General features: G+C 43.6%; 3 protein-coding genes across 5 annotated transcripts; 1 reads left to right on the forward strand and 2 right to left on the reverse strand.

Annotated features, from left to right (window-relative positions):
- Nucleotides 1-288: 288 nt before the first annotated feature.
- Nucleotides 289-12,254, reverse strand: LOC116223781. The gene is made up of 6 exons (XM_031581709.2): nucleotides 12,070-12,254; nucleotides 11,476-11,591; nucleotides 9,401-9,610; nucleotides 9,191-9,283; nucleotides 8,663-8,760; nucleotides 289-2,368 (listed from the first exon to the last, which is right to left on the reverse strand). The coding sequence occupies exons 1-6, from the start codon at nucleotides 12,083-12,085 to the stop codon at nucleotides 2,143-2,145; spliced, it is 759 nt and encodes a 252-aa protein (XP_031437569.1). The 5' UTR covers nucleotides 12,086-12,254; the 3' UTR covers nucleotides 289-2,142.
- Nucleotides 12,255-14,009: 1,755 nt separating this feature from the next.
- On the reverse strand, nucleotides 14,010-20,217 carry zbtb1 (zinc finger and BTB domain containing 1). 2 transcript variants are annotated; one of them, XM_012823981.3, is made up of 2 exons: nucleotides 19,882-20,217; nucleotides 14,010-18,511 (listed from the first exon to the last, which is right to left on the reverse strand). In XM_012823981.3, exon 2 carries the CDS (start codon nucleotides 18,505-18,507, stop codon nucleotides 16,468-16,470), a length of 2,040 nt encoding a protein of 679 aa, XP_012679435.1. In that variant the 5' UTR covers nucleotides 18,508-18,511; nucleotides 19,882-20,217; the 3' UTR covers nucleotides 14,010-16,467. The 2 variants fall into 2 exon arrangements, with proteins under 2 accessions (XP_012679435.1, XP_031437475.1); XM_031581615.2 differs by lacking the exon at nucleotides 19,882-20,217 and adding an exon at nucleotides 18,935-19,144.
- Nucleotides 20,218-20,249: 32 nt separating this feature from the next.
- Nucleotides 20,250-23,548, forward strand: zbtb25 (zinc finger and BTB domain containing 25). 2 transcript variants are annotated; one of them, XM_012823824.3, is made up of 3 exons: nucleotides 20,250-20,722; nucleotides 21,712-21,909; nucleotides 22,157-23,548. In XM_012823824.3, the coding sequence occupies exons 2-3, from the start codon at nucleotides 21,737-21,739 to the stop codon at nucleotides 23,358-23,360; spliced, it is 1,377 nt and encodes a 458-aa protein (XP_012679278.2). In that variant the 5' UTR covers nucleotides 20,250-20,722; nucleotides 21,712-21,736; the 3' UTR covers nucleotides 23,361-23,548. The 2 variants fall into 2 exon arrangements, with proteins under 2 accessions (XP_012679278.2, XP_031437479.1); XM_031581619.1 differs by lacking the exon at nucleotides 20,250-20,722 and adding an exon at nucleotides 20,737-21,035.
- The last annotated feature ends 425 nt before the right edge of the window (nucleotides 23,549-23,973 follow it).

Genomic DNA, 23,973 nt, shown 5'->3' on the forward strand with positions numbered 1-23,973 from the left:
GAAACACAGGGAGGAGGGGGGGTCATTTAATCAGAAGGTAGCTCCCCTGAGAGACTCTCTTAATTAACATGGTCTACAGTTCTCCCATCCTGCAGTTCGAAGTGTGTCCGCCGCCAGTAAATGATTTCCTCTGTGAACATGCAGATTAATTAACATCCAAATGGCGAGAAGTGTCTTCCCTGGTTCTTTTATCGGTGTACTTGATGGAGAGGCTATATTAGAAACACAACTGCACATACACAGCTGCCACTGAGTAGCCCATGAAATACTGTTTTACATAAAGCGCAATAGCCAACAACAGGAGAGCATGAGGTTTTTTTTCCTGAATGGCGGTCACATGCAAATATTACATATGATTCTATCTTTGTATCTTTATGCTGTATGTGATATAGTTAGGATGTTTCCATGTAAGCTATTGGAGCTTCACAGTTGCCTCTTGCCAGTAGCAGCAGATCAGGCATTACAATGTCATGCTCAAGGTAAGCTAATACATATCTTTTTCCAATTCAAACTGCAGTAACTGAACTGGATTTCGAATCCAAGTCTTCTATAGTGAAAAGAAGCAGATGGGGAGGAGAGAGGGAGAGAGAGAGAGAGAGGGAGGGAGAGAGAGAGAGGGAGAAAGGGAGGGGCACATATCAAAGGAAGACCATGCTACTATGGATTGCCTTTTGATCTCGATGAGACTTTGATATTTGAGTGTAAAGAACCTGAACACACCTGAAAATGGAAACTCTTAGACAGTCTTCAGCGACTAGGTTGTGCCACAACATGAACTATGGACATTATGTTGGGCATGAATGTCTAAATGACTAAATCTAAATAGTGTAGTGGAAATAAATCTGACAACTCTTCAGCTTGTGGTTATTATGTATCTTGTAACATGCTGTAGTGTATTCCTACTGCGTACAAATACACATGGTGATCAATTATGTATTCAAGGTTTCTCATTTAATTGATCAAAGCACGTGAAACTGCTGCAGCAGGTGGAGCCGTCTCCTCCTCACCATGACAACGGTCCACGATGGACTCCCTGCACCCAGAGCAAAATTCAATAACGGTCACAATCATGACCACCATTATGGAGATTTACAAGGTACTGAATATGGAAACATGAAGTCTAGAAGGCGTGTTAGGCAGAGGACTGTGAATACATGCTTAGTCTCTATTCTTAGTTTCAAGTCAGATTAAAAACCCAAGTCTTGCATTTGATGCAATGACTTCTGCTGTTATCATGCAAGGTGTTGAGGCCTTGAATACCTATGGCTAAAATACAGTTATGTGACAAGGGAAAATAATAAACAAGGAAACTATACTATCCTTAATGTCTTAATTTCCATTAATACTTGAATTGTGGTTCAACTTTAATCTTCATTACAGGGACAGCTATGGCTGGTTGGTTTCTAAAAGCTATTCAACGGCTTTTGTACTGAATCCCTAATTGTTATTTGTTCTAAATGTCTGTAAAAAGTGTGTATATAAAAGGAATGTGCGTGTCTCGAGCTAACCTTGTTGCATTCGTTGCTTGAATTTTTATGAAGGGGAGTTAAAGGAAGGCGGTTTATGACCTCTGCTGATCTGTTCCAGGAGAATATTTGGCATAGATGACATGAGATGAGATGACATTTGAAACCCCAAATGCACCATTGGGAGCACCGTAAGGTTTTCAGAGGTAACTGAACAGCTTGTGGTGGTGTTGGATAAGTCTGAAGCACATGGCATTTACTGATCTCCGAAGTTTCAGCAACAGAAGTCAGTGGAAGTGTTTCATATTTGTGAGTGCATATGCTACCATAGGTTATTACAAAATGATCCATTTCATATTTTTTTAAGATTTTTAAAAAGTATATCTTTTTTTAGTTTTTACGTTATTCAAAAAATCCTGTTAATACAGTTCTAATATGACACAGTAAACCTGTGATCTGAAAACACCCTGGGGCAGGCAGAGGCACTGCTGTTTCTGTGAAGGAATAACAGGAGTTTGCCTTCCGATTGCCTTGGAGCTGTTGTTTACACTGAGCTGGCGTAGAGGGCCAGGGGCCAGAATCTGTCAGACTCCCTGCTTGTCCTGGTGTGAAGAACGGTCCCTGGGGCTTTCTTGACATTATCTGCCCCTTGTTGGTTGCTCAAATCTTGCAAATATCAGACAGCAGTGTCAGGTGGGACCTTCAGAATGCAAGCCTGTGTGTGTGTGTGTGTGTGTGTGTGTGTGTGTGTGTGTGTTAAGAATAGACTCCAGCAGCGACCCGGAGGTGCCTCCAGCACACAGATGAGGACCCAGGAGGAAGAGAAGACGAGAACACGAGGGGACCGTTCACGAGGGGACGAGGCTACGTCTATCATTCCCACATCAGGTGTGGTGCTCATGCTGCAAGACAAAATCAAATAGGTAAAGAAATGCCCTAAATAATACCGCATTGTTTTCCCCTTTTCACTATACTCTACTGTTCACTACATCTCTACGCTTTAGTTTATAAGATGATTGAAATTGTACATTAATACCTGTCAGGTGTTTCCCCTCCCCTCCAAATAAGCAGCTTATGCAGAGGTGTATTTATGTTAATCACTTCAATGAGGAGAGGAGAGGGCACGCACGCACGCATGCACACTTCAATGAGTGGTATGGGAGAGGAGGCTTTGGATGGTGCCGCCTGACCTTACCTTGCTGTCTGAGTAGTGCCAAGGACCTTTTTTTGTGGTAAAATAAATGAATATTTACGGAAACAGACACATACACACACACACACACACACACACACACACACACACACACACACACAAAATGAGACTAAACGTACTTAACGTGTTTCATATTTAGTAACAAAACACACTTTTGTTAAAAGATTGTTAGAACATTATGTCTAGGTCACAAAACAAGGCACCAATTTATCAAATGCATGTGAATGTCCCCTCGTCAAAAAGGCACATGGACAAGCAGCAATACATTAGCAATAATCAAAAACTCTTAGTTTTTTCTGACAGACACAAAAAAGGGGCGGAGATTGTGAAATTGTGAAATTGTGGTGGGGTCGGGGCAGAATATTACAAAAGGACAACAAATCAACATTCACTACATTTTAAAAACTTACAATGAAAAATCTTACAAAACTAACATTTTCATGTTTATTATCAGTGAATCATGAATGACATTTTAAACTTGTCGTTGATTTGTTGTCCTTTTGTAATATTCTGCCCCGACCCCACCACAATTTCACAATTTCACAATCTCCGCCCCTTTTTTGTGTCTGTCAGAAAAAACTAAGAGTTTTTGATTATTGCTAATGTATTGCTGCTTGTCCATGTGCCTTTTTGACGAGGGGACATTCACATGCATTTGATAAATTGGTGCCTTGTATATATATATATATATGGGTGTATAGAGTATATGAGAGAAGACTGCTCTGGAGAATACGCCAGATTGTATTCCACTGCTGCAGACTGAAAATACCTCAAGATCATTCAGCGCTGGAAGATCAAGTGTCTACTTGAGCTTTGAAATAACCATCTATACTCCTTTGAGTTTTTCAAATCAATACAATGAAGCTCCAGACTCACTGCAAATGTATGTGGTCTGTATTCGGTGAGTATTTCAGTGGACATTCCACTCTTTGATCTAAGGGCAAGGCAGAAGAATTCTAAACAGAGAATGTTCTGAGACGTGCCTGTGATGCGTCATAGACAGATGATACAAAATGATATGGGAGTAGTCTGGTAAAGCTGAATTCTATGAATTAATTAATCTTTTAAGGAGTGTACATCATGCTAGATCTGCATGTTGCTGATCCATGCTCCTTCCAGACAGATATGTACCACGAGAGTTTACATGCATCACTGTAGCTTCCTAATAGCAGCACTGAGGTCTTTTATGGCTACTAGCGTTAGCATCCGGTGGGACATTAATGGCAGCAGCAGCCGCTGCGTCCAGATGGGGCCTTTATTGTTGCTGAGGACCTCAATCATCGCATCCTACGTACCATGCTTTCAGGATTTGACCAAAATGTGTCACGCGCCACAAGGGGACAGAAAACCTTGGATCATGTCTACGCAAATGTGGCTGACGCCCACAAAGCCACCCACTCCCCTACCCCACCCCCGGGGCAGTCTGACCATCTTTCATTGTTCCTGCTTGTACAGCGCGGTCATTAAACATGTGAAACCAGCGGGGAGCACCAGGATCTGGCTCCAGAGTGGCGACTGTGTGCTGGACCCTGGTGCTGAAGAGTGCTGGAGTGTGTTTGCTGCCTGCACCACCTCAGACGCTCAGATTAACATTGACTCATATGCCAACTCTGGTCCACACACCTATTGATATGATCCAGGACAGAGTGACAACACAAAAACAAATAACAGCTTTCCCAATCACAAACCCTGGATAAACAGAAAGAATCGCCTCCTGCTGAAAGCCATAGATCCAAGAGCCATAGAAAGCCATAGATCCAAGTCTGGAGACAGGGAGGCTTACAGCTCAGCCAGGGCCAAGCTGATGAGGGGAATATCCCAGGTTAAGCACTCGTACAAACAGAGGATCGAAGAACACTTCAACGGGAAACAAGGTGGTCATCCTCAAAATGGATCTCCCATCTGGTGAACTTTCCACCCTGAGCATTGTGTCTGTATAGAAGGCAGCTGGCCTAGATGGAATACCTGGCTGTGTGCAAAGAGCATGTCCGGAGCAGCTGGCCGGGACCTTCAAAAGACATCTTCAATCTGTCCCAGGCTGTACCATTGAGCGCATACTCACTGTACTCACTCACTCACTAACTCTACCTCAGTGTGGTATGGCAATTGCTCCACATCATACTATAATGCCCCTCAGCAGGTGGTGAAAACTGCCCAACGGATCACCGGCATCTAGTTGCCCACCACTGAGAACATTTACCATAAACGCTGCCTGTGCGGGCCAGAAGCATCATTAACGATGCACCCCACCCTAACCATGGGCTATTTACCCTCCTCCCATCTGGCAGCCATCTTACAAAAACCTGCGCTCCCGCACCAGCAGGCCTTTGAAGAGCTTCACTGCTCATTCTTGCACAACATGAACCCCTCACATACTACTACTTACTACTATTAGTGGACATACAACCAAGTGTACATACTGTCTATACTGTACATACAACCCTTATATATACACTCCCTTTTCCAGCTCTCTCCACTTCACCTCCATGTATTACATATTTAATATATTATATATTTATATATATATGTATAATAATCTGAATATATCTTGCTCACCACCATATATTAATGCATAAGATGTTTCAGAATTCAACCAAATGAACAGGACTAGAACACAGAACACAGGCTTTCTCTTCATGATGTTTATTCTTTATAATTTTAAAGTCTTATTCTGTCCAGCCGGGATTACCTTCACTAACTTCACATTTTCTTTTGGTTCATCAGAGGCCACATGAAAATTGGTAACTGCTACAGACTCGTCCTTCTGATTCTCTGTCCCTGCAAAAACAAAATGAAACCTTTTATTCGCAACTTGCGATTTTCCTTGCAAAAATCTGTTCCTGGTGTTAAGACCTTGACAACTGACTTGGTATTCAGTTCAGACCCCTTTTTCTCCTGTCAGTGTCAAACTGTCTCAACTAACCTCAAATTAAATCAGCGGGTTTATATTAAATACGAATCTGTGACTGTATCTCTGGATGCCTTCACTAAGCTTTCATACTATAACACTACAAAGGTGTTGCAAAGAGTACTCACTCAAATTTGAATTGTTCCCACCCATGATTTGCCCACATTTCACCAGATGTCCACGATGATAAAAAAAAAAAAAACACATTCAATGGGGAATCTGACTTCTAGCTTGAGCCTCTGGAGTCCATTAGGTTACGATGCATTAGCGGACACATTTCTGCACATTGGAACAGGAAGTGCATTAACAAGACTGAGACTGAGAGAGCAATCAGTGAATTGAGTGGCATCACCACCCCTCTGACCCTGGCCCAAGGTTGCGCCTCCATCAATGAACACAGATTCCCATTGCACAGAGAAGGGGGGGGGCTGAGGTGTGATCAACACCGAGCTGATGGTTTTTATTTCTCATGTGAAAAGCACTCAAGCACATATCCCCTTCTCCCATCGTTCCCCATGCGTCCATTCACTTTCACTCCCTGCACCAGAGTGTCAGTGCACAAGTAACACGTGAGACTTTGACAATCACTACTGACACTTCAGGGTTGACTCCATTTATAGTAACCTCCTACCTTTTCAGGGGATTCAAAATGAAAAAACAATGTTCAGTGAGGTTTCTCTTTTATCAGACTCAAAATGCAAAATTTTCAATCTTGCACAGGTACAAACTAGGTTCTGAAGACTCAAGGAGAAATGACAGTTGAGCGAAGGCTGCTCCTCGGGGAATCACATGACCAATCAGGGAGAGGGTTATGATCAATGTAATGGAACAGAGCTCTGCGGATTGGGAGGAAGGGGGGGTTTAATCATCAGTCAGACCCACAATGCACCTTTGCAGAGGATGAGGCAGGGCCTGTAGCTCAGTCATTTATGGGCCAGGTTATGAAAGCGAACTGACTAAATTACTTTCTGATGGAGCCGAGGTGGGGGTGTGTGTGTGCACAGTTTCTACAGCGAGGAAGATGATGTCACAGGGCTATGATGAGCTAAAGAGAATTGAAGGACTGTCATAATGCAGGTGAAACTGGTGCTTCTAAGACCCTTCCGGTAAATCACAGCTGTCTGGCTATGGACTTTTTCCCTGTCCTTTCAACACTTCCAAGTAAATGCCTCAATGTACTGTCAACGCTGCTCTAACACACCTGAACAGTGCTTTGTGATAATAAGTCACAAGCAAATGACTGGTTGGATTTACTTGCAACCCAACAGACCGTGAGGAAGACAACAGAGGGCAGAGTCAACAACTAGAGCAACAAAGATGATATTGTCTCATGAGATCTAATATCAAGCACACTGCTAATATCCTTGTTAAGGGTGAGGTTGACAGACTTTGAGGATGGATGGGGAGGGCGGAGGGGTGTTGCGTAACCTTGGTTGCAACAGCAGCAGTGGCAGCATCGATGCAGCCTGCCTTGTTTCCATGCCACCCGCAGGGGCTCTCCCCATCAATCAAAGTCAAGTTCCTGCCCCCCCCCCCCCCCCCATACGGACTGCATGACCTGGGATGTGTCGGAAAAAGAGTGGCTTACTCCGTAAGGGACACAGCGTCAACAGAGTGGGGAGGGGGACTGACTGGCTGACAGACTGGGTTAGTATCAGCCACAATCTCTAGCGAATAACATGCTCTCTGCCGCTCTCTGAAGACATGTAATTAGGACTAATGGCCAGGAATTTGATTACATGGGTGTGTCGTAAAACGCAGACAATTCATACAGTGCTCTCTAGGCACATCTGATACTGTAATGTTTATACCACTAAAATATACTATATACTACTACTGCTACTGTAACGTTTATACGACTGAAAAACATTCCAAATGTATAAATCTGGAAGCATATACCCAGCAATATAGAAAAACTGAGAGCTTAAACATCATGGATAAATAAATATCACATCATGTATTGGTGTAGGCACTGGTAAAAAAAAGCTGTATTACTTAATTTGGCTTGGATCATGGATGTTTATTTTAATTTTCAGGTGACTGTTTTCCATATATTTATGTAGCGCTGATGAATTTATCCTTCCTTGAGAACAGAGTGCAACAGCGCCCTCTAGTGTATCCATGTGAAAGTAGCACAGCTAATGATATTCCCTTTCACTACACAAATAGGCGGTTACCAAAAGAGACTGGTTAGGAATTTCTACCCTTCAGCAATCACACATAATTGCATACTCAACAACAATTTCAACATGGAGCAGGCCACCATGAAATGGCAGTTGTGGAGATTGAGATCTGTCTCCCTCAGATCTAAATAAACAAAAAGACATACAGGCCTCTCCTAGTCTACTCCTACTTCAAAAACACAGACTACACATGTATCCTGAGCTTCCAAGAAGAGGGTGTTTGTGATATTGTGTGCTCCATCTCCTTTTAGCCCACATATTGCTCTCGTTGCGTTTGGCCATCATTTGGACTGCCTGCGTCACTGTGCTCACCACAAGAGGTTTCCAGGCATTCCATGGCGGTTTGGGAAACCACGAGCTTGTTAGGCAGGAGTTAAGGATGGAGAGCAAGAGTGATCGCTGCACCACATACCAAGCTGGGGGGAACCGACCAGAGGCCTTTTCAGTTTTCGACAGGCTTGGTAAGAGGCACACATGACGTTTTTACTCATTGCTATTTGATGCACCTAATTCCTGCTGTCCTTAATATCAGGACTGTACATTGCCCTCAGTGTGCAAGACCATCTCTCTGACACTTAGTCCCATGGTCCTTAAACAATTGGTGAAAACTGAAGATGGGTTCTATGGATCATCTTCAGGCTAGTTCAATAACCTCACCTAAAGGTGCCCCTGCCCCTGATGTTACCTTACAGATGCTGAATTGAATTGCTACTAAACAAACATATTTTGTTATTGAATTGTTATTGATGTCTAGCTTGAATGTTAAAAGAATCACACCTTGGAATGACTGAGAGGATCCCTAGTCCAAGACATTTAAGCACCACCTACTGTATGCATCACCTGAACTGTCATTTTTGTCATTAGCGAGCTGGCTTGAACTGTAATGGCCTACCCCATAATGATCACCTCCCTGTTGTTTCTTCTGTTCTTCTTCTTCTTCTTCTTCTTCTTCTTCTTCTTCTTTTCGACCAGTAACACAGAGCGATGTCCCTATTTCGAAGGGGGGGAGAAAATCCTGGATTCAGTTAATGTTTCAGAGCTGTAAGTACAGTTCTTCAATGAAAAACGAATTGCTGTGTACCGGAGATATGAATACTGACATAGGATGGCGGTACTGTTTCAACTACATTATTTTCAATTTACAGTAAACTGTCATAAATGGGATTATTTGGTTATCCCTACAGTGACGGAGGTAAGTTCCAAGTGCTCCAGTGGGGATCTACCCTTAGCTTTAGTCAGTGAGCCCTTACAACACACTTTACAAGTGCCATCTTATTTCTCATCTACAGAAACAAAAGGTGCTTTTTTTGGACTATTTGGACTACGTTCATATCCCAATCATACGTGTTACACATTTCAAATGTATTTTATGCTGCTTACTTGTGGTGTTCTGAACACATTAAAGAAATTAAGCTCTCACATTCAGTGGTGAAAATGACACCCTGAGGGAGACAGTGTTCCTCCGCCATCCCTCATCCCTCCATTCCGCCTGCTTTCTGTCGTCTTGGACTTCCTGTCAACCCCAGAAGCAGACAAAATGCCATTATGAGGTCATTATAAAGGCTAACAAGTTCACTTTAATATGTTTCTTTGTTTGTTTGTTTTTCCCAGAAAAGGCATTGAGACTTACGTAAAAACGCTGTAGTATTCTGACATTGTTTGTCTGCAGTGCAGCTATGTCTTTGTCCAGCTGGGCTTCCTTACTTTCCAAAACCTCACACCTCACACTCCCTTTCTCCTCTGTCCTGTATTTGGCATCATCTTCCTCAGCTGTGCATTCAACATCATCTAACAACAGGCAAGAGCCGCCGTCACACTCATTATCCTCAAGAAAAGCAGTCTACAAAACAAAGAGAAAAGAGACACTATTTATATTCTGTTTCTATACAGTATCCCTCCCCCACCCCCCACCCAAGTTGAATCTATTATGTAAGACTGACTCTTAATCTGTAACTGATTAAATGCATGATGATTTTGCCAGGATGCCTGTATTATAAGAGCATGATTTTGTGTATACACTGGTAAATTTAGTACTGTCATTGAACTCAATAGCATTGCAATGTTCTGAAATATGAATTCCTCCGCTCCCAGCTTTTAGACGGCAAGAATAGATTGAGAACACATAGAGAGACCGCAGGCAACTTCCCATGATATCTGGAACAGCATTCTAGAAGTGAGGCAGCATAACAATAGTGCATTTTATGACATAAGCATCATATCTGGCAGAACAACTAAAAAAAAAGGGGTTAAGGACTGTTAAGGAACTCCGACCATCCACAGAGGAAGTGCAATAAAAATGCAATAGTTTATCCCTACAACAAACCCCCTGGTTTAGACTAGTCCCTTAAGTGTGAGGTAGGAAGCAAACTGGCTTCCTTTGGACTTCTGGATGCCCACTGAGGGTAGTAAGCTGTCTGCTTCATAATCCCTCCCATTGCTTGGAGGGGTGTGGTCATGGGGTGGGCTTGGAGGGGTGTGGTCATGGGGTCATGGGGTGGGCTTGGAGGGGTTTGGTCATGGGGTGGGCTTGGAGGGGTGTGGTCATGGGGTGGGCTTGGAGGGGTGTGGTCATGGGGTGGGCTTGGAGGGGTGTGGTCATGGGGTGGGCTTGGAGGGGTGTGGTCATGGGCTGGGCTTGGAGGGGTGTGGTCATGGGGTGGGCTTGGAGGGGTTTGGTCATGGGGTGGGCTTGGAGGGGTTTGGTCATGGGGTGGGCTTGGAGGGGTTTGGTCATGGGGTGGGCTTGGAGGGGTTTGGTCATGGGGTGGGCTTGTCCATCTCAGGGGGCTCTTTGTGTGCTGCTCCTCTCCCCACAATGGAAAAGACACTGGCCTCTGGACCTTGTGTAGGCCCTTCTGTATCACCCAGAGGTGTTTGCGCTGCTCAAGGCATGGAGGTCTTTGAGTATCTTGCCATTGTCTGCTTCTCCTATCCCCACAGACACAATCAGGCACCGGTGGACAGAGGTCGAATAGTTTCCCTAATAGTCCTTTGTGGGAAAGGCACTAATACATCCATTGCTACGTACTGCTCTATAGAACAACCTGACAACCTGACGCTGCGGCGATAGCGCCTGAGACTGTCCTGCCGACCCCTCCCTGGCCCGGCAGGACCTCCAGCAGACATGGCAGCCAAATTTACATCAGGTACGGTTTTTGCTCTCTATAGGCATAGTCTCTGAACTTTTTGATTGCATCTTATAATTATGGCTACTCGATGCGGTCGTAGATGACTACATCCTTTTGGAGGTTGCTACTGGCACACTGTAAATTCTCCTACACGCTTGGAAAGGGAGGGATATTCGGTTGGTTGCAATCTGCAGTCTCACCGCCCGATGCCACTAACACCTACACACTGCACCTTTAATACATTAATTTATGATTTTGTGTATTCTATTCTTATAGCAATATAGGCTTGATCATGGATGAAATACCATTATTTTATTGTGTATTCTTTTTCCATTATTGTGGATTCTATTGTTATATCCCTATAGGCTTAACACGGGATAAAATCCCTGGGAGTCCTATTTCAGGCACCTCCATTTCTAAATCTGATTAAGACCCCTTTGTTTTTTTTTATTTGCCAAATTTGATGCCCTTTTCATAAAATGCGCAATTGTTATGCAATTTTGATTAAACTCACAGCTTACATTGCAAACTGTCGAGGTAAGCCACAATTTTGACCTAACCGTGGCGTATTACTGACCTCTAAAAAGCCTCCATCACAGTAACTGCAGTCAACATCATGCATGACCACATCGTCTTCATCCATATTTGCGAGGATGCACGAACACGGCTCTTGCTGCGATCCATTCTTTGTGACTATGAAGGCAGGGGAAAGCCTGTCAGTGAACTGCCTGTTCCACACACACAAACCTTACTCTAACTGACTAACTACATAGTCATGTGCAGGCTTACAGCATCATACACTCAAAACTCGAAGCAAACCTTGACAGAAGAATGAAACTCGCTAAAATGAATAATTACCTTCACAGATAATGTTTTCCCACGAACTTGTAAAGCTAAGCCCTTCTACCTGAACCTAACATTATGTCAGCTAGCTAACAAGAACTAGCAGCCAGCACGCCAACAACAACACTGCAACTTCACCACATTGTAATTTGCCAAATTTAGTTAGCAAAACAGAAAAGAGCAAACAGCAATCGCACAATAGTTAGGAACTGTAACTTCCAAAAAATAATGAAGCGACAGCATAGTGCTTTGTTTAGAGTTCGTATATTTAGTTAGCTGGATAGCCATCTAGCCTACAAAACCAAAAGTTGTATTGCTTAGAACTAACCTCCACAGAACTCCATTATTATGATAGAAGGACTATTTTAATTCACGCTGTGTCTTCTCCTACGTGTAAGGCTCTTGGACGTGTAACAACTACACATGTGAGTAAAAAAATTGGCAATGTTCTCTAAATACATCCATATTTGGAATGTGTTGTAGGGTTGTTGTTTCCCAAGTTTCTTTTTCCAGGATAAGATTGGCTGTCAGGCATCCAATCAGAATGCGTCAAATCATGGATAACCAATTGAATACTTGAATTAAAGCAGCAATAAGGAGTTCTGTTTCAAAACTAGCAAGCTAACTGCCTAAAAGTCATGTGTTCCAGCCAGGAAACACAGAACTACATAGTGCATATCTTAGATGGCTAGTGGGAAAGACACAGGTGTTTATCTGTCCTTCACATGACCAGGCGATGACCTCGTTACCTGCTATAAAAATGAATTTGAGGATGGTACCTATAGTTGCCTATAAAATCATACCTCAAAAAGTGTTAAATTGTTGCATAGTGTTACTTTAAGATAAATAAATAAAAACAACCAAGCACACGGCTCCTGTAAACTACTAGGCCTTAATTTGTGTATTTGCTTAATTCATAATAAGTGGCTTCTCTCTGTCAGATGGACACTAGTGAACCTGATTTTAAAAAGGAATATAGAAATAGGGCAGGCTACACTCAAAATAGGATTTAAGTCTCTGTAGCCTTTGTAACATGAAGTTATGTTTTAATAGGCTATGACTGCATAAGACCTATGTCTACAGCAGAAATGAAGCAATATAGTATTTTTCATTTCCTATGGCAATTTGAAGTGCAGCGCAGAATAAGTGAATGATAGTATCATCCACACTTCGTTGTGTAAAAATGGGTCTTGGAATGGGGGTATTTTAAAATGTACAGCAAGAGATGTTATGTGGCAGAAGAAAGTTTACCTGAAATATTTGCCTTGCAAACATACTTCCGTCATGGCTTTGGTCTAATCCCTCCACTCGGCATAGATTATACAGGCTGACCACACAAATGCATGCAAATACACAAAGGTCAAAGGTTAGAGAGTATTTAAATCCAGGGCTAAAGGGCTAAAGCATGTTGCCACTCTTGAAAGCCTACTTCAGGCTACATGTTTCAAATGATACCTGTAGCTTTCAATTAATTGATCATTGTGACAGGAAAATAACAATAAATGATGATGCCTGTCATACTATTTGAACTGCCTACCTTGTCACTATATGCTCAAAACATTTGGAAATGATTGCTTTAGTTTAAGAGAAACCTCCTGCAAAGGAGCTGGATTCAGCATAGTTCACCTTTGGACAGGTAAGATATAAACCTCAGGGTAACAAACCAACTCTCATACATCTCCACCTGTGAAGCATGTGGCATGAAAGACCGATGTACTTTACACACACACACACACACACACACACACACGTGGCATGAAAGGCCGATGTACTTTTAGGGAATAGTACATACATGAATGCTATTGCTGTATATTGGTGGACTCATTTATATTTTAATTTTGTTGCTCTTGATTGAGCTGAGCCATGCATTATAGTGTTATATTATTGTCTTGTGTCCACAAGGACAGAGGTAATGAACTCCAATCAGAGTTAATCCTGTGGGGATTATGCCTATGTACAGTGAGCTGTTGCCTCCTAAATAGCAATACTCTTGATTAGTACCACACCCTTGAGTTCTGTCAGTTTGTGTGTTGGGATAAGAGATGAGCCATTGAACCTGGATGCCATGAGCCTGGCCATTGTGTATAGAACAAGCACAATTAACATTCCATTACCTTGAGTAAATGTAGTATTAGTAGTATGTTTGATAGTATGGCCTTGAGATGTCATTTTAACAGTTTAATAAAAGCTCAACAATTCAATGCACCAAATTTCCCAAGTGAATGAATTCATACTCAGTACAGGTGAAAATACACTCTATAGATTTCATTCCAAGATAATCCATGTATCTTTATTTTTATAGCTTGAAAAACAAAGCTTTATCGAAAAGGTAAACATTAACAGACATCTTTGTTGTTGTTAGAGCAAATGACCCTTGACCCCGAGCCATAACAACCATCATGATGCAGAACTCTTTCCATTCCATATCCATTTGGAGTTACATGATGCAAAAATGTGAAAATGACTGATTAAACAAGACATCAACATATACTGCAATGTAGACATCATCTTAATTGTGTGAAATTTCTCAAATCGTCCAATCACCCTGTTAAATTACACTCTCTCCACACAGCTACTGTACGGTATGTCTACGCTATTTACCACCTTAGATAGAATAATAGGATGTTACATTGTCTTGGCAACAGAAATATCTATGCCTATTTTCATAGTATGACTTACAAACAGCGTGAAATTAAACAATATCCAATAAACACATGGATTCATACGTTTTAAGGACTTGCATGGCCTAACTCTTCTCTCAACCTATGTGTTTTAGATGGAAGCTGATTGTTTTGATAAGCCACACAGTGAAAGCCACACACACCAGTCTGTAGTCAAGACTTAAAAATATGTCATTGTGGTGCTCCCTATAGAAACAGCTCAACCCTGAGTTCTCTATAAATGACTGAAAGTGTTTGGTAAGTCCAAGAATTGAACTGTCCAAGAACTTAACTGTCCAGGGATGGCTTGAAAAAAACTTGGAACAGCCTACATTAAAAAGGTTATGTACATGGAATTGGCTGACACCAATAACACGATTAACATTAATGAACCCATGGTGGGGAGCGGCTGTAAAGCTATGGGTGTGAAGATCAGAACAGAAAAACACTGCTGTCAAGCCCAATAGAAAGAAATACATTTTAAATACTGCATCACTGCATTTGAACTTTAACAGCATTGGAGCCAACATATCTACCGATCTCCAACAACCTAATCTAGTGCGGCCCACGCCCATCGTTTCTGATCCGTTACCTTCAATGGAGAGTATGTACTTAAATACAGTTTAGTCTTTAGACAGTAAGAGAGAACCAACAGTAATGATGAAAAAAAAGCATCATAACAGAATGTGATATTTTCCTGACAGTAATAATCCACTGCACCTGACTATCTGAGGGTTATCCTAAACCTGCATGTACATCTAATCTGATTAGAATGTGTGAAGCATTCAGAATATGACTGTTTTCCTATTCTTGCAGTTTGCCTGAAAACCTTAACTTCTTAATAATACTAAATGTAGATTAAAAAGTATTCAATTTGGCAGCTCTTTCACTGGTAGTTTGAATAACAAGACAGGCTGTTTAACATTGACCTGAATATAGACACACTGCAGTATATGTTTTGCAATCATTAAAACTTAACAAAACCAAAAGCACAATAGATTTAAAATAAAATATTCCAAAAATAACTTCCCAAGTAATACTATCCCGCATTAGAAAAACATTCAAAAGTTAAGACATAGAAGAGGCAACTGAGATTGTCTTTTGTTTTAAAAAAAAATCAAACATGCTCAAAAGTGCGCCTAGGGGATCAAATGTATATTAAACCATTTCACCTGATCATTTTTACATCACAATGACTGATGCAGCTGTTCCAGAACCTATCCCTGGTAAAGCACTACTTGCTTGAGCAAGACATTTGAAAACAACAATGAGAAAGACCAAATATGTAACAGCTTGATTTGTGATGCTCTACACTTGCATAGTTAAAATATGAACTTCAAATTGTGTTGAAACAACATTACTGGTGCTTATAATGGATATGAAAAATAGTAATTGGTGGAGAACAGTAGAGTAGAGTGTTTCTCCATAGTTTGGCCTACTTAAGTTCAACCACACTAGTGTTTTGGTGTCTTACATTTAGTGCCTGTACCTTGTAATGCAACTTTACTGGAGTCCTCCTGTACCTAAATTGACCTGTTCAGCTAACCATGACATCACAACAAAAGAAAAGACGTCTCAACACATGACCCCTTACTGCTACAAAAGACAAGCACCAAATAGGGAATTAACGATGACATCAAGGTTACCAGAGGTCTCATATGTTGGCCACAGAGGAAAAGAATATCCAGGAAAGAAAACCATACAAATTTAACATGTTTTTACAACATTTTAAAACCTAGAAAAAACCCAAGGTGCTTGACATACTCCGTTTGACCTGTTTGACACTCATAAGTATGTCTTCCACCATTCTAATCGTGCACATACAGTACTTGCTAGGTAGAAAAAGAGGCCTTGAACCCATTTTGTAAGCTTGAGGCACTATATCCCTCCACAAAACCCAAATACACTGAGACTATGCATACCATTTGAAAGTGCATGTTGAATAGGTTATTTTTGGTGTAAATAAGTGCATAGATTGGTTCTCACATTTACAGTATGGCTTTTTTTTCTTTTGTTTTTCTTTTTCATTTGTCAGTATAATACAATTCACACATGGTGGTAGCTATTCACTGTCTCTTGGTGTGTTTTGAATTATAATGACTCCGCATGTCCTTGCGGAGACGGAACTTCTCGCCACAAACGCCACAAATATACAGGTGCACATCCATGTGCTTCTCCAGCTGATCCCCACTAGGAAAGATCTGGAAGCACACCTGGCAGATGGTCTCACCTGCTGACAAGTGCGAGATCATATGACGAACGTGGTCGTGCTTCAGGAAGGTGCCCTGGTCACAGACTGGGCACACATAGCGCGCCATGCCCTTGTGCATGTCGGTGTGAAGCCGTAGTTGCCGCTCACGAAGGAACTGCTTGCCGCATGTCTGGCAGGTGAACTGTTTCTCCTTGGTGTGCACCGTGTAGTGCTCTCGCAAGTGGCACCGCTGATAGAATCCCTTCCCGCAAATGGCACAGAAGTGTTTACGTCTGTGGTCCAGCTCACCCCCTTCATCAAGCAGGGTGGGACGAAAAGGTTCTTGCTCAGGGCACACCAACGTGTGCTCCACCGCCAAATTCTCGCTCTCGAACACAAGGCCACAGAGAGGGCAACGGTAGCCCTCCAGAAGCCCCTCGTCCATTGCTTGAGCATCTTCTGGAGGAGGGGAGTCTTCCTCAGGTGAGTCAAGGTCAACACTTTGGGGCTCACCACAGCGCTCGGCGTGCTCTTGTAGCTGGCGGCCTTTGATCAATACCTGGCCACACCTCCCACATGCGCAGATGTGGCCCATATGGTTGGAAATGTAATGGGCCGACTGTTCCTCCTCTGTCAGGAGAGCCCCACAAAGCTCGCAGGGTGAAGATTCCTCATCCTGTTTCTCTTCCTTAATCCTGAGGACCTTTGAACTTGAAGCACCAGTCTCATCTCCGCTGACTAGAGAGCCCTCTGTGTCTTCTTCCATAGCGGAAACACCAGCTGCTTCTTTGTCAAAGCGTTTCGTGTCCCTGGCTATGTCTTTGTAAGATCCGAGGCGTACACTGCAGCTTTTGATGCTATGATTCCCCACCTTGATCACTCTGATGCTTGCCATCTCGGGCTCTGAGTCGTCATCTTGTTCCACTTTGATTGTTACATTCTGGCTGGGGATAGCCTCGTTGTCTGTCCCCGTTCCCACAGACCTGATCACAGTTTCTGAATCAGACTTTTGGTCTGGCCAGTCATCCTCTCCTTTGCACATCACTCTGTGTTCCTCTGGTCCTTCTGAGGCTGAGCTCTCTGCTTTGCTGGAGTCATTATCCACCTCACTATTGACCCTGGGAGGCTGAAAGGCTTTGCGGTTGGTACAGGTAAGAATATGCTCAATAAGCAGCTTCTCACAGCTGAACACAAAACCGCAGTCGTCACAGGTGTAGGTGCGCCCAAATCGAGGTCGCTCCTTCAGGGTGGAGCTCCTGCCGGAACCCCTCTTCCGCAGGTCGCATGGTTGCTCATTCACACTACTGTCAGAAGGCAGTGGAGGCAGAGGTGGAACCACATCTTCCACTGGCCTGACGGTGGACACGTTCAGGCTTTGTCTGGTGGTGACGGCAGGAACCTTGGATGGGAGCTCAGGCTCTGTTGCACTGGGTTTGTTGTTCTGGTCAAACATACGAACACCAAATATCATCTTCCCTGCCGCCACGCTTGCTGATGAGGATGAGCTTGAGGACGACGAAGATGAGGCGCAAGATGATGGGGTCAGGTTCGAGGTTCTGATGTCCCGCAGATCCTCCAGCGAGTCTGGGATGTAATACATCTGCAGGTAAGCCATGGAGGCCTTGAGCTCCTCAAACTCATAATGACCCACCATGATGCGGCCAAGGTACATGAGCTGCAAGATGAGGTCAAAGCATTCTGCACTGATCTGCATGTTGCTGAGGTCTAAACGAGCTGTGGCCTGCTGGTCCCGGATAAACAGCATCCTGAAGTAGGAGCTACAGGCAGCCAGCACGGCTTTGTGGGCCCTGAAGTATGTATCACCAATGGTGATACAACAGTCACAAAGGAAACCCCATTCACGCTGGTTGTTGAGCTGCTGCAGGACATGCTCACTGTGACTTGGCCTCGCCATCACCCTGGGAATGTGGAAATGGAGAAAAGATACATTAGATCATGGCTCGAAGCTAACTGAAAATGAGGATGGGAATTTTTTGGGTTGAAATGTAGAGACAAAAATCTAAATTCTAAAATGGTCAAAGTACGGTCAGGCTCTGTAGCGGTAGTAGTAGTAGTAGTGGTAGTAGTAGTGGTATTAGTGGTAGTAGTAGTGGTATTGGTGGTAGTAGTAGGCACAGTAACATGAACATAAGGAATATTAGGCTAATCATTATAAAACACTGCAAACAAATGAAAACTGCACATACAGTTTGAGTTTCAGTTTCAAAGGAGTGTCTCTCTCCAGATGCGATTATAGTAAAAGTAATTTAAATTTCAAATTAAATACATTAAATAGTCCTTCAAATAGACTGTAGGCACATTCCACGATCGTAATCCCTTACACTGGTTGTCAAATTCAGAAAATTGCTCCTCACGGTCTGTTTGTAGTGTTTGTTTCCTGTTTGCAGCGCCAGGGCTGTGTATGAACACCTGAGTTTTTTTCTTTTAACCTAGTGGCTCGGACCGAACCATAAGCCAATCAACACTGTGCTTCAGGATCACGGAAGGGAAAAGTGTATTTTGATTGGCTGTTGAGCTCAAATATCAACAACCGTTCGCGAAACCGAATCACGGACTGTGTCTTTAAGATGGCTACAAGTCAGTAGCTCTGCGGACAGGTGTCATGAATATAAAACGTTTTAATTGTTCTCTTTTCAAAGTGAAAAGCCACTTCACCTCGCTTACAAAAATGAGCGAATTATTAAGGTAGGCCAGGCACATATACAGCGCAAACAATGATCACTTCCAAACTTATTTCATTCCCAAACATAATAGTAGTGTCGAGGAGCATGTAACTCTGTTTTCGATTTCCGTGAAAGCAAAGCTATAAACATCGAGAAGACTGTCAACGTGTAAAAACAAGTCATTGTACGATTGCCCGCATGGCTAAATTTACAGTCATGCTGAAGCAGTTCCTTTTGTTGAGACTCGTCGTCATCTCAAATTAGGAGGTTTACATCCCGCCCACGCATTTTCATTGGCCTAATTCGGAGACAGAAGCGTGCGGGCGTTGTGGCTGTCAATCATACCCTCAAAAGTATTTTAAACTGTGTATGTCATGAAAGTAACATTTGTGAGCATTTTATTTATCGACTTGATGAACTATCTGCTGTTGTACACGGTTTTGTCGGTATCGAAAGTGTAAGGGACCAACCGCTTGTGCTGTCTCTGATCTCACGCAAGCACGCACTGCCACCCCCGCGCTGCTTCCCGCATTCACGCTATGGGAAAAAAGGTCTTCGCGCTTAACACTGTAATGTTTATACTCAAAGCCACAGGAAATACTCACCGAAAACAATGGGTGCTGCCAATTAATGAACAAAAAGTCAAGTTGCGGAGCACTGGTTCAGAAGTTCCACCTTTTCTGCCTTTATCTAAGCATGAAGTTGAGTCGAGAATAATCGCGAGGGCGAAGCCCCTTCTGCTACACGGATGAAAGAACTTCCGCACAGCCGCTCTGCGAGCTCTATCACCGCACCGAGGCTGCCTGCGCTAGATCCAGCCCCACTCACGCAAATCCAACCCTCCATAGGACGGGGCTCTTCAGTGTGAATGCAACCGTACATGAAAATATGCACATTACCTTGCTGAAACGACAGCGTCAACAGACCAGCGTTTACATATAAGTTAAAAAAACACAAGATATTAAATCAATTTCCTGAGGGACAACGCTTTGGGAACTGTATTTCGTTTGGAAGAGGTTGTAGCACAGTACAGAGGGCAGACCATTTTAAAGCTGCGAGGTGAAGCATGTTAACTCATGCATGACCTCACAGGGCAGCTGCGGCCAGGTTTACGGTATTCGTGCAAGCTTCTTCCAGTTGTACACAATATAGGCTACATAGATATGAGTGATATAATACATTACAAAATAAACTGTTGTGCAAACCAGCGTAATACTTTTTCCCACCCTGTCCCGCAAGAGGGGATATTTCTTAGCCTACTTAACAAGAGTAGTCAGACCTTAAGAAAAAGAAACAATCAGTTTGAGACACCAAAATGTACAGTATGGTCACGTGACGAATAACAAGCTTAGTTGACAATCGCATAGGAAGGAGCGCGAGACCACACGAGATTTTTTTTACCCGCAGCAACAAATATAAATCTAAACAATTTCACCTATTTAAATGGTAAGGAACCACTCGTCGATTGTGTTTCAGATTGACTGGATTGCACAGCTACGTACAATAACTGTGCACGCAGTTTATCTCAGATTGCATGAACCAAAATTCTAGATTTAATTTCGACAGCCCACTTGACTCGGTGGGCTAAAACGAGTGCGAATTAACATGATGCTGTCGTGAACTGTGATTGTCACGTAGGCTAGCCAAGGAAAATTTAAAGAAAACGAGTCGGTAATATCGTGCATATGCAATAGAATGCTTCTCCTAATTCACATAGTGTTTAAGGAGTAATATACGTCCGAATCGTCATTTTATACAGGTAATGTAGCGAATGGAGTATCCCAGGTATTGTCTCGTCAGCTTTTGAAATCTACAGTGCCGTAAGCGAATGTCTAGGTCCACTGGGACCCGTAGTCTCAGCATAACAATGCACTCGTACAAGTATTGTATACTGTTTTCGGCTATTGTGAAATCTGCGTCAAGGTAATCGAATAGTAAACATTATTTCTTGCCAAATGTTCCATAGTCTGACATGGTTTCGAGTCAGCTGTATGTATGTTTTTGCTTTGAGATGTTGCAAGACATGTTAAAAGAGCTCATTTGCAAGCCATGTATACTGCAATAGTAATTGCATGCACACAGGTCTTGCATCAGTCGGTTGGATTTATGGCAGGGTACATTTAGAAGGCTGCTGTTCCATTCAGAGGCAAACCTCAGGTCTGTTGGTTTCAAACACTGTCCAAAAATGGAAGGGAAAAGAAAAATGTAGTTTGTCACTAGAGGTCACCATATTCAGCAAAATGAGTTTCTCTTAGTTGTTGTGTGAAGAGAATGTTTTGTGTTTGATTCACTCACCTGGAGGGTGAAGAACAAAGACCAAGTAATGCAACAATAGCTGCTATATTTTATTTCATTTTATTGTATTATGTTGGTGGGTTGGGGTCCTAAACATTTCTCTCTCTGTCTATCTCTTTGTCTGTGTGTGGTGTGTGTAGGTGTAACAGGTTGAGAGTGGGCGCCATGGACGTGTCCAGCCACAGCCTGTACCTCCTACAGCAGCTGAATGTTCAGAGGGAGTTTGGCTTCTTGTGTGACTGCACTGTTGCCATTGGCAATGTGTACTTCAAAGCCCACCGGGCAGTTCTGGCGGCCTTCTCCAACTACTTCAAGATGATCTTCATCCATCAGACCAGGTTCAAATATCAGTTTCATCACTGCCATTACGTTTTAGGCTGCAGCAGAATAGGATACTATTACTGAAGACTATTACTTATTTATAAGAGCTTCCTCATCCTTTTCTGTGCTTTGTGACTTGGTTTGCATGTACTGTTTCTGTACTTCCAGTTGCTACCTCAGGAGACCTGTATTCAGTTTGGAATGATATAATGATTTTCATATGGCTAACATGTAACTTACATCTGTATTTGTGAATCATTGCAGTGAGTGCATCAAAATCCAACCGACAGACATCCAGCCCGATGTGTTCAGTTACCTGCTCCACATCATGTACACTGGCATGGGGCCAAAACAGCCCGTGGACAGGAGCCGTCTTCAAGAGGGGATCAAGTTCCTTCATGCCTACCAGCTGTGCCACAAACCGGGCGAGGCAGGTCCAGACGCGACCTCTGACCTGCGCATGTCCAACCTTTACGGCATCCAGATATCCTCCCAGCTCCCCAATAAGGATGGCACAGGGCTGAAATTGGGTGGGCAGCGGGACCCTGAGGAATCACGCTCCAGTGGTCGGGCGGAATGGGCTGAGCGCTCCCATGCTCGATCCTCTCAGGCGGTCGGCTTGGAGGGCATCTCTTCTGACCACCAGCCGCCCGGCATGCGGCCCTTATCCTCTGTGGCTTCCGGGGATGACTCGGACATCTCCACCAGGATCAAAGAGGAACGCCTGGATGATGAGGAACAGGAGCAGGAGCAGGCAGAAGGGGACATGGCTTCGCTCCCTCCTCCGGCTCCTCGCTCCTCACACTCCCCGGCACAGGGGCACCCCTGCCAGCCCACCCTGGCTCTTCTGTGCCCGCGGTGTGGAGAGCGCTGCCTGTCCCCCGAGGGACTTCAGGAGCATCTAATCAGCCATGCAGCCTGTTCCCTAGAACCACTCATGGAGGGGACTCCTTCTGAGAACACTGATTTGGGGGGACCGGTCGGGGCAGAGGAGCATCTGGCCACAAGGGAGCGCCTGGATGCCGGGTGCCTAGAGGAGGCCCTAAGACAAAGCCAGGCTCTGGCTGATGAGATCGCGGCCGAGCTGAGACGCGGAGGGGGTCCGGGAGGCGTCGGGATCGGGGGGTTCACCGGCAGTCCCCCCATGGTGGGTCTGTTCACGCGGAAGAGGAAGATGGCGTGCGCCGTGTGCAACCAGCGGTTCTCGCATAAGAGCCAGCTGCAGGAGCACATGTTCTCACACGTGGGCAAGACGCCGCGCCACCAGCACCAGCGCTACAACCGCTTCTGCAACCAGCTGCTGCAGGTGGCGTGTGAGGGGATGGGTGATGGCACACAAGGTGCTGGGGCAGGACCGGGGGAGGGGTCGGTGGAGGAGAGCGGGGCCGCACAGGACAACGGCAGCTCCTGCTACTCGCTGGACTCGGAGGTGTCGCGGGAGAGTGTGGATGCTGTCGCTGTTGAATAGCGAATACAAAAAAATACATTTATGAATGTAGAGTAGGGAACAAAGACAAAAGACAATACAAACATCATACGCACTCTCTTTCCACACAGACAGGATCTGTTTAAGGAAAATGAATGGCGCTTTCTCTCACTCTTTTCCTGTCTCTTTTTGTCTGTCTCCAGTAGCCTGAATATCTTTTCTTGTATGAGTATAATGAGTATAATCATGAGTATCATCATGATGTCGGAGGTCCCCATATGTTGGACTGTTAGTGCTTACAGTATTTGTGTTTCAGCAATGTCTAAGTTGTGATGTTTTGTTTGATGAATAACTAAGAACGGCATATAATGCTATCCCTAAACATGAATATACTTTGGATTACGCAATTCTTTTTCCCAATACGAATGTTGTATGAAAATACTGATGTCCGAGACTAATCTTTTCATTTTCTAAAAATGTAATTTGCGTCACTTTGGATGGAATGCTTCCTACTTGCTAATGAGTATGGAAATGAAACGAGTTTGCCGTGCCTTAGTAGGTTTTGTCGAAGAACTCTCACTGCCCCAACTAAAGCACTAGCTTCTCAAGCTCTACCAAATCCTAACTAAGTTTGGCTCATGTTTTGGAATTCTTG

The sequence above is a fragment of the Clupea harengus genome, chromosome 15 (genome assembly GCF_900700415.2).
Source record: "Clupea harengus chromosome 15, Ch_v2.0.2, whole genome shotgun sequence".
In the NCBI taxonomy this organism is placed as follows: Eukaryota; Metazoa; Chordata; class Actinopteri; order Clupeiformes; family Clupeidae; genus Clupea; species Clupea harengus.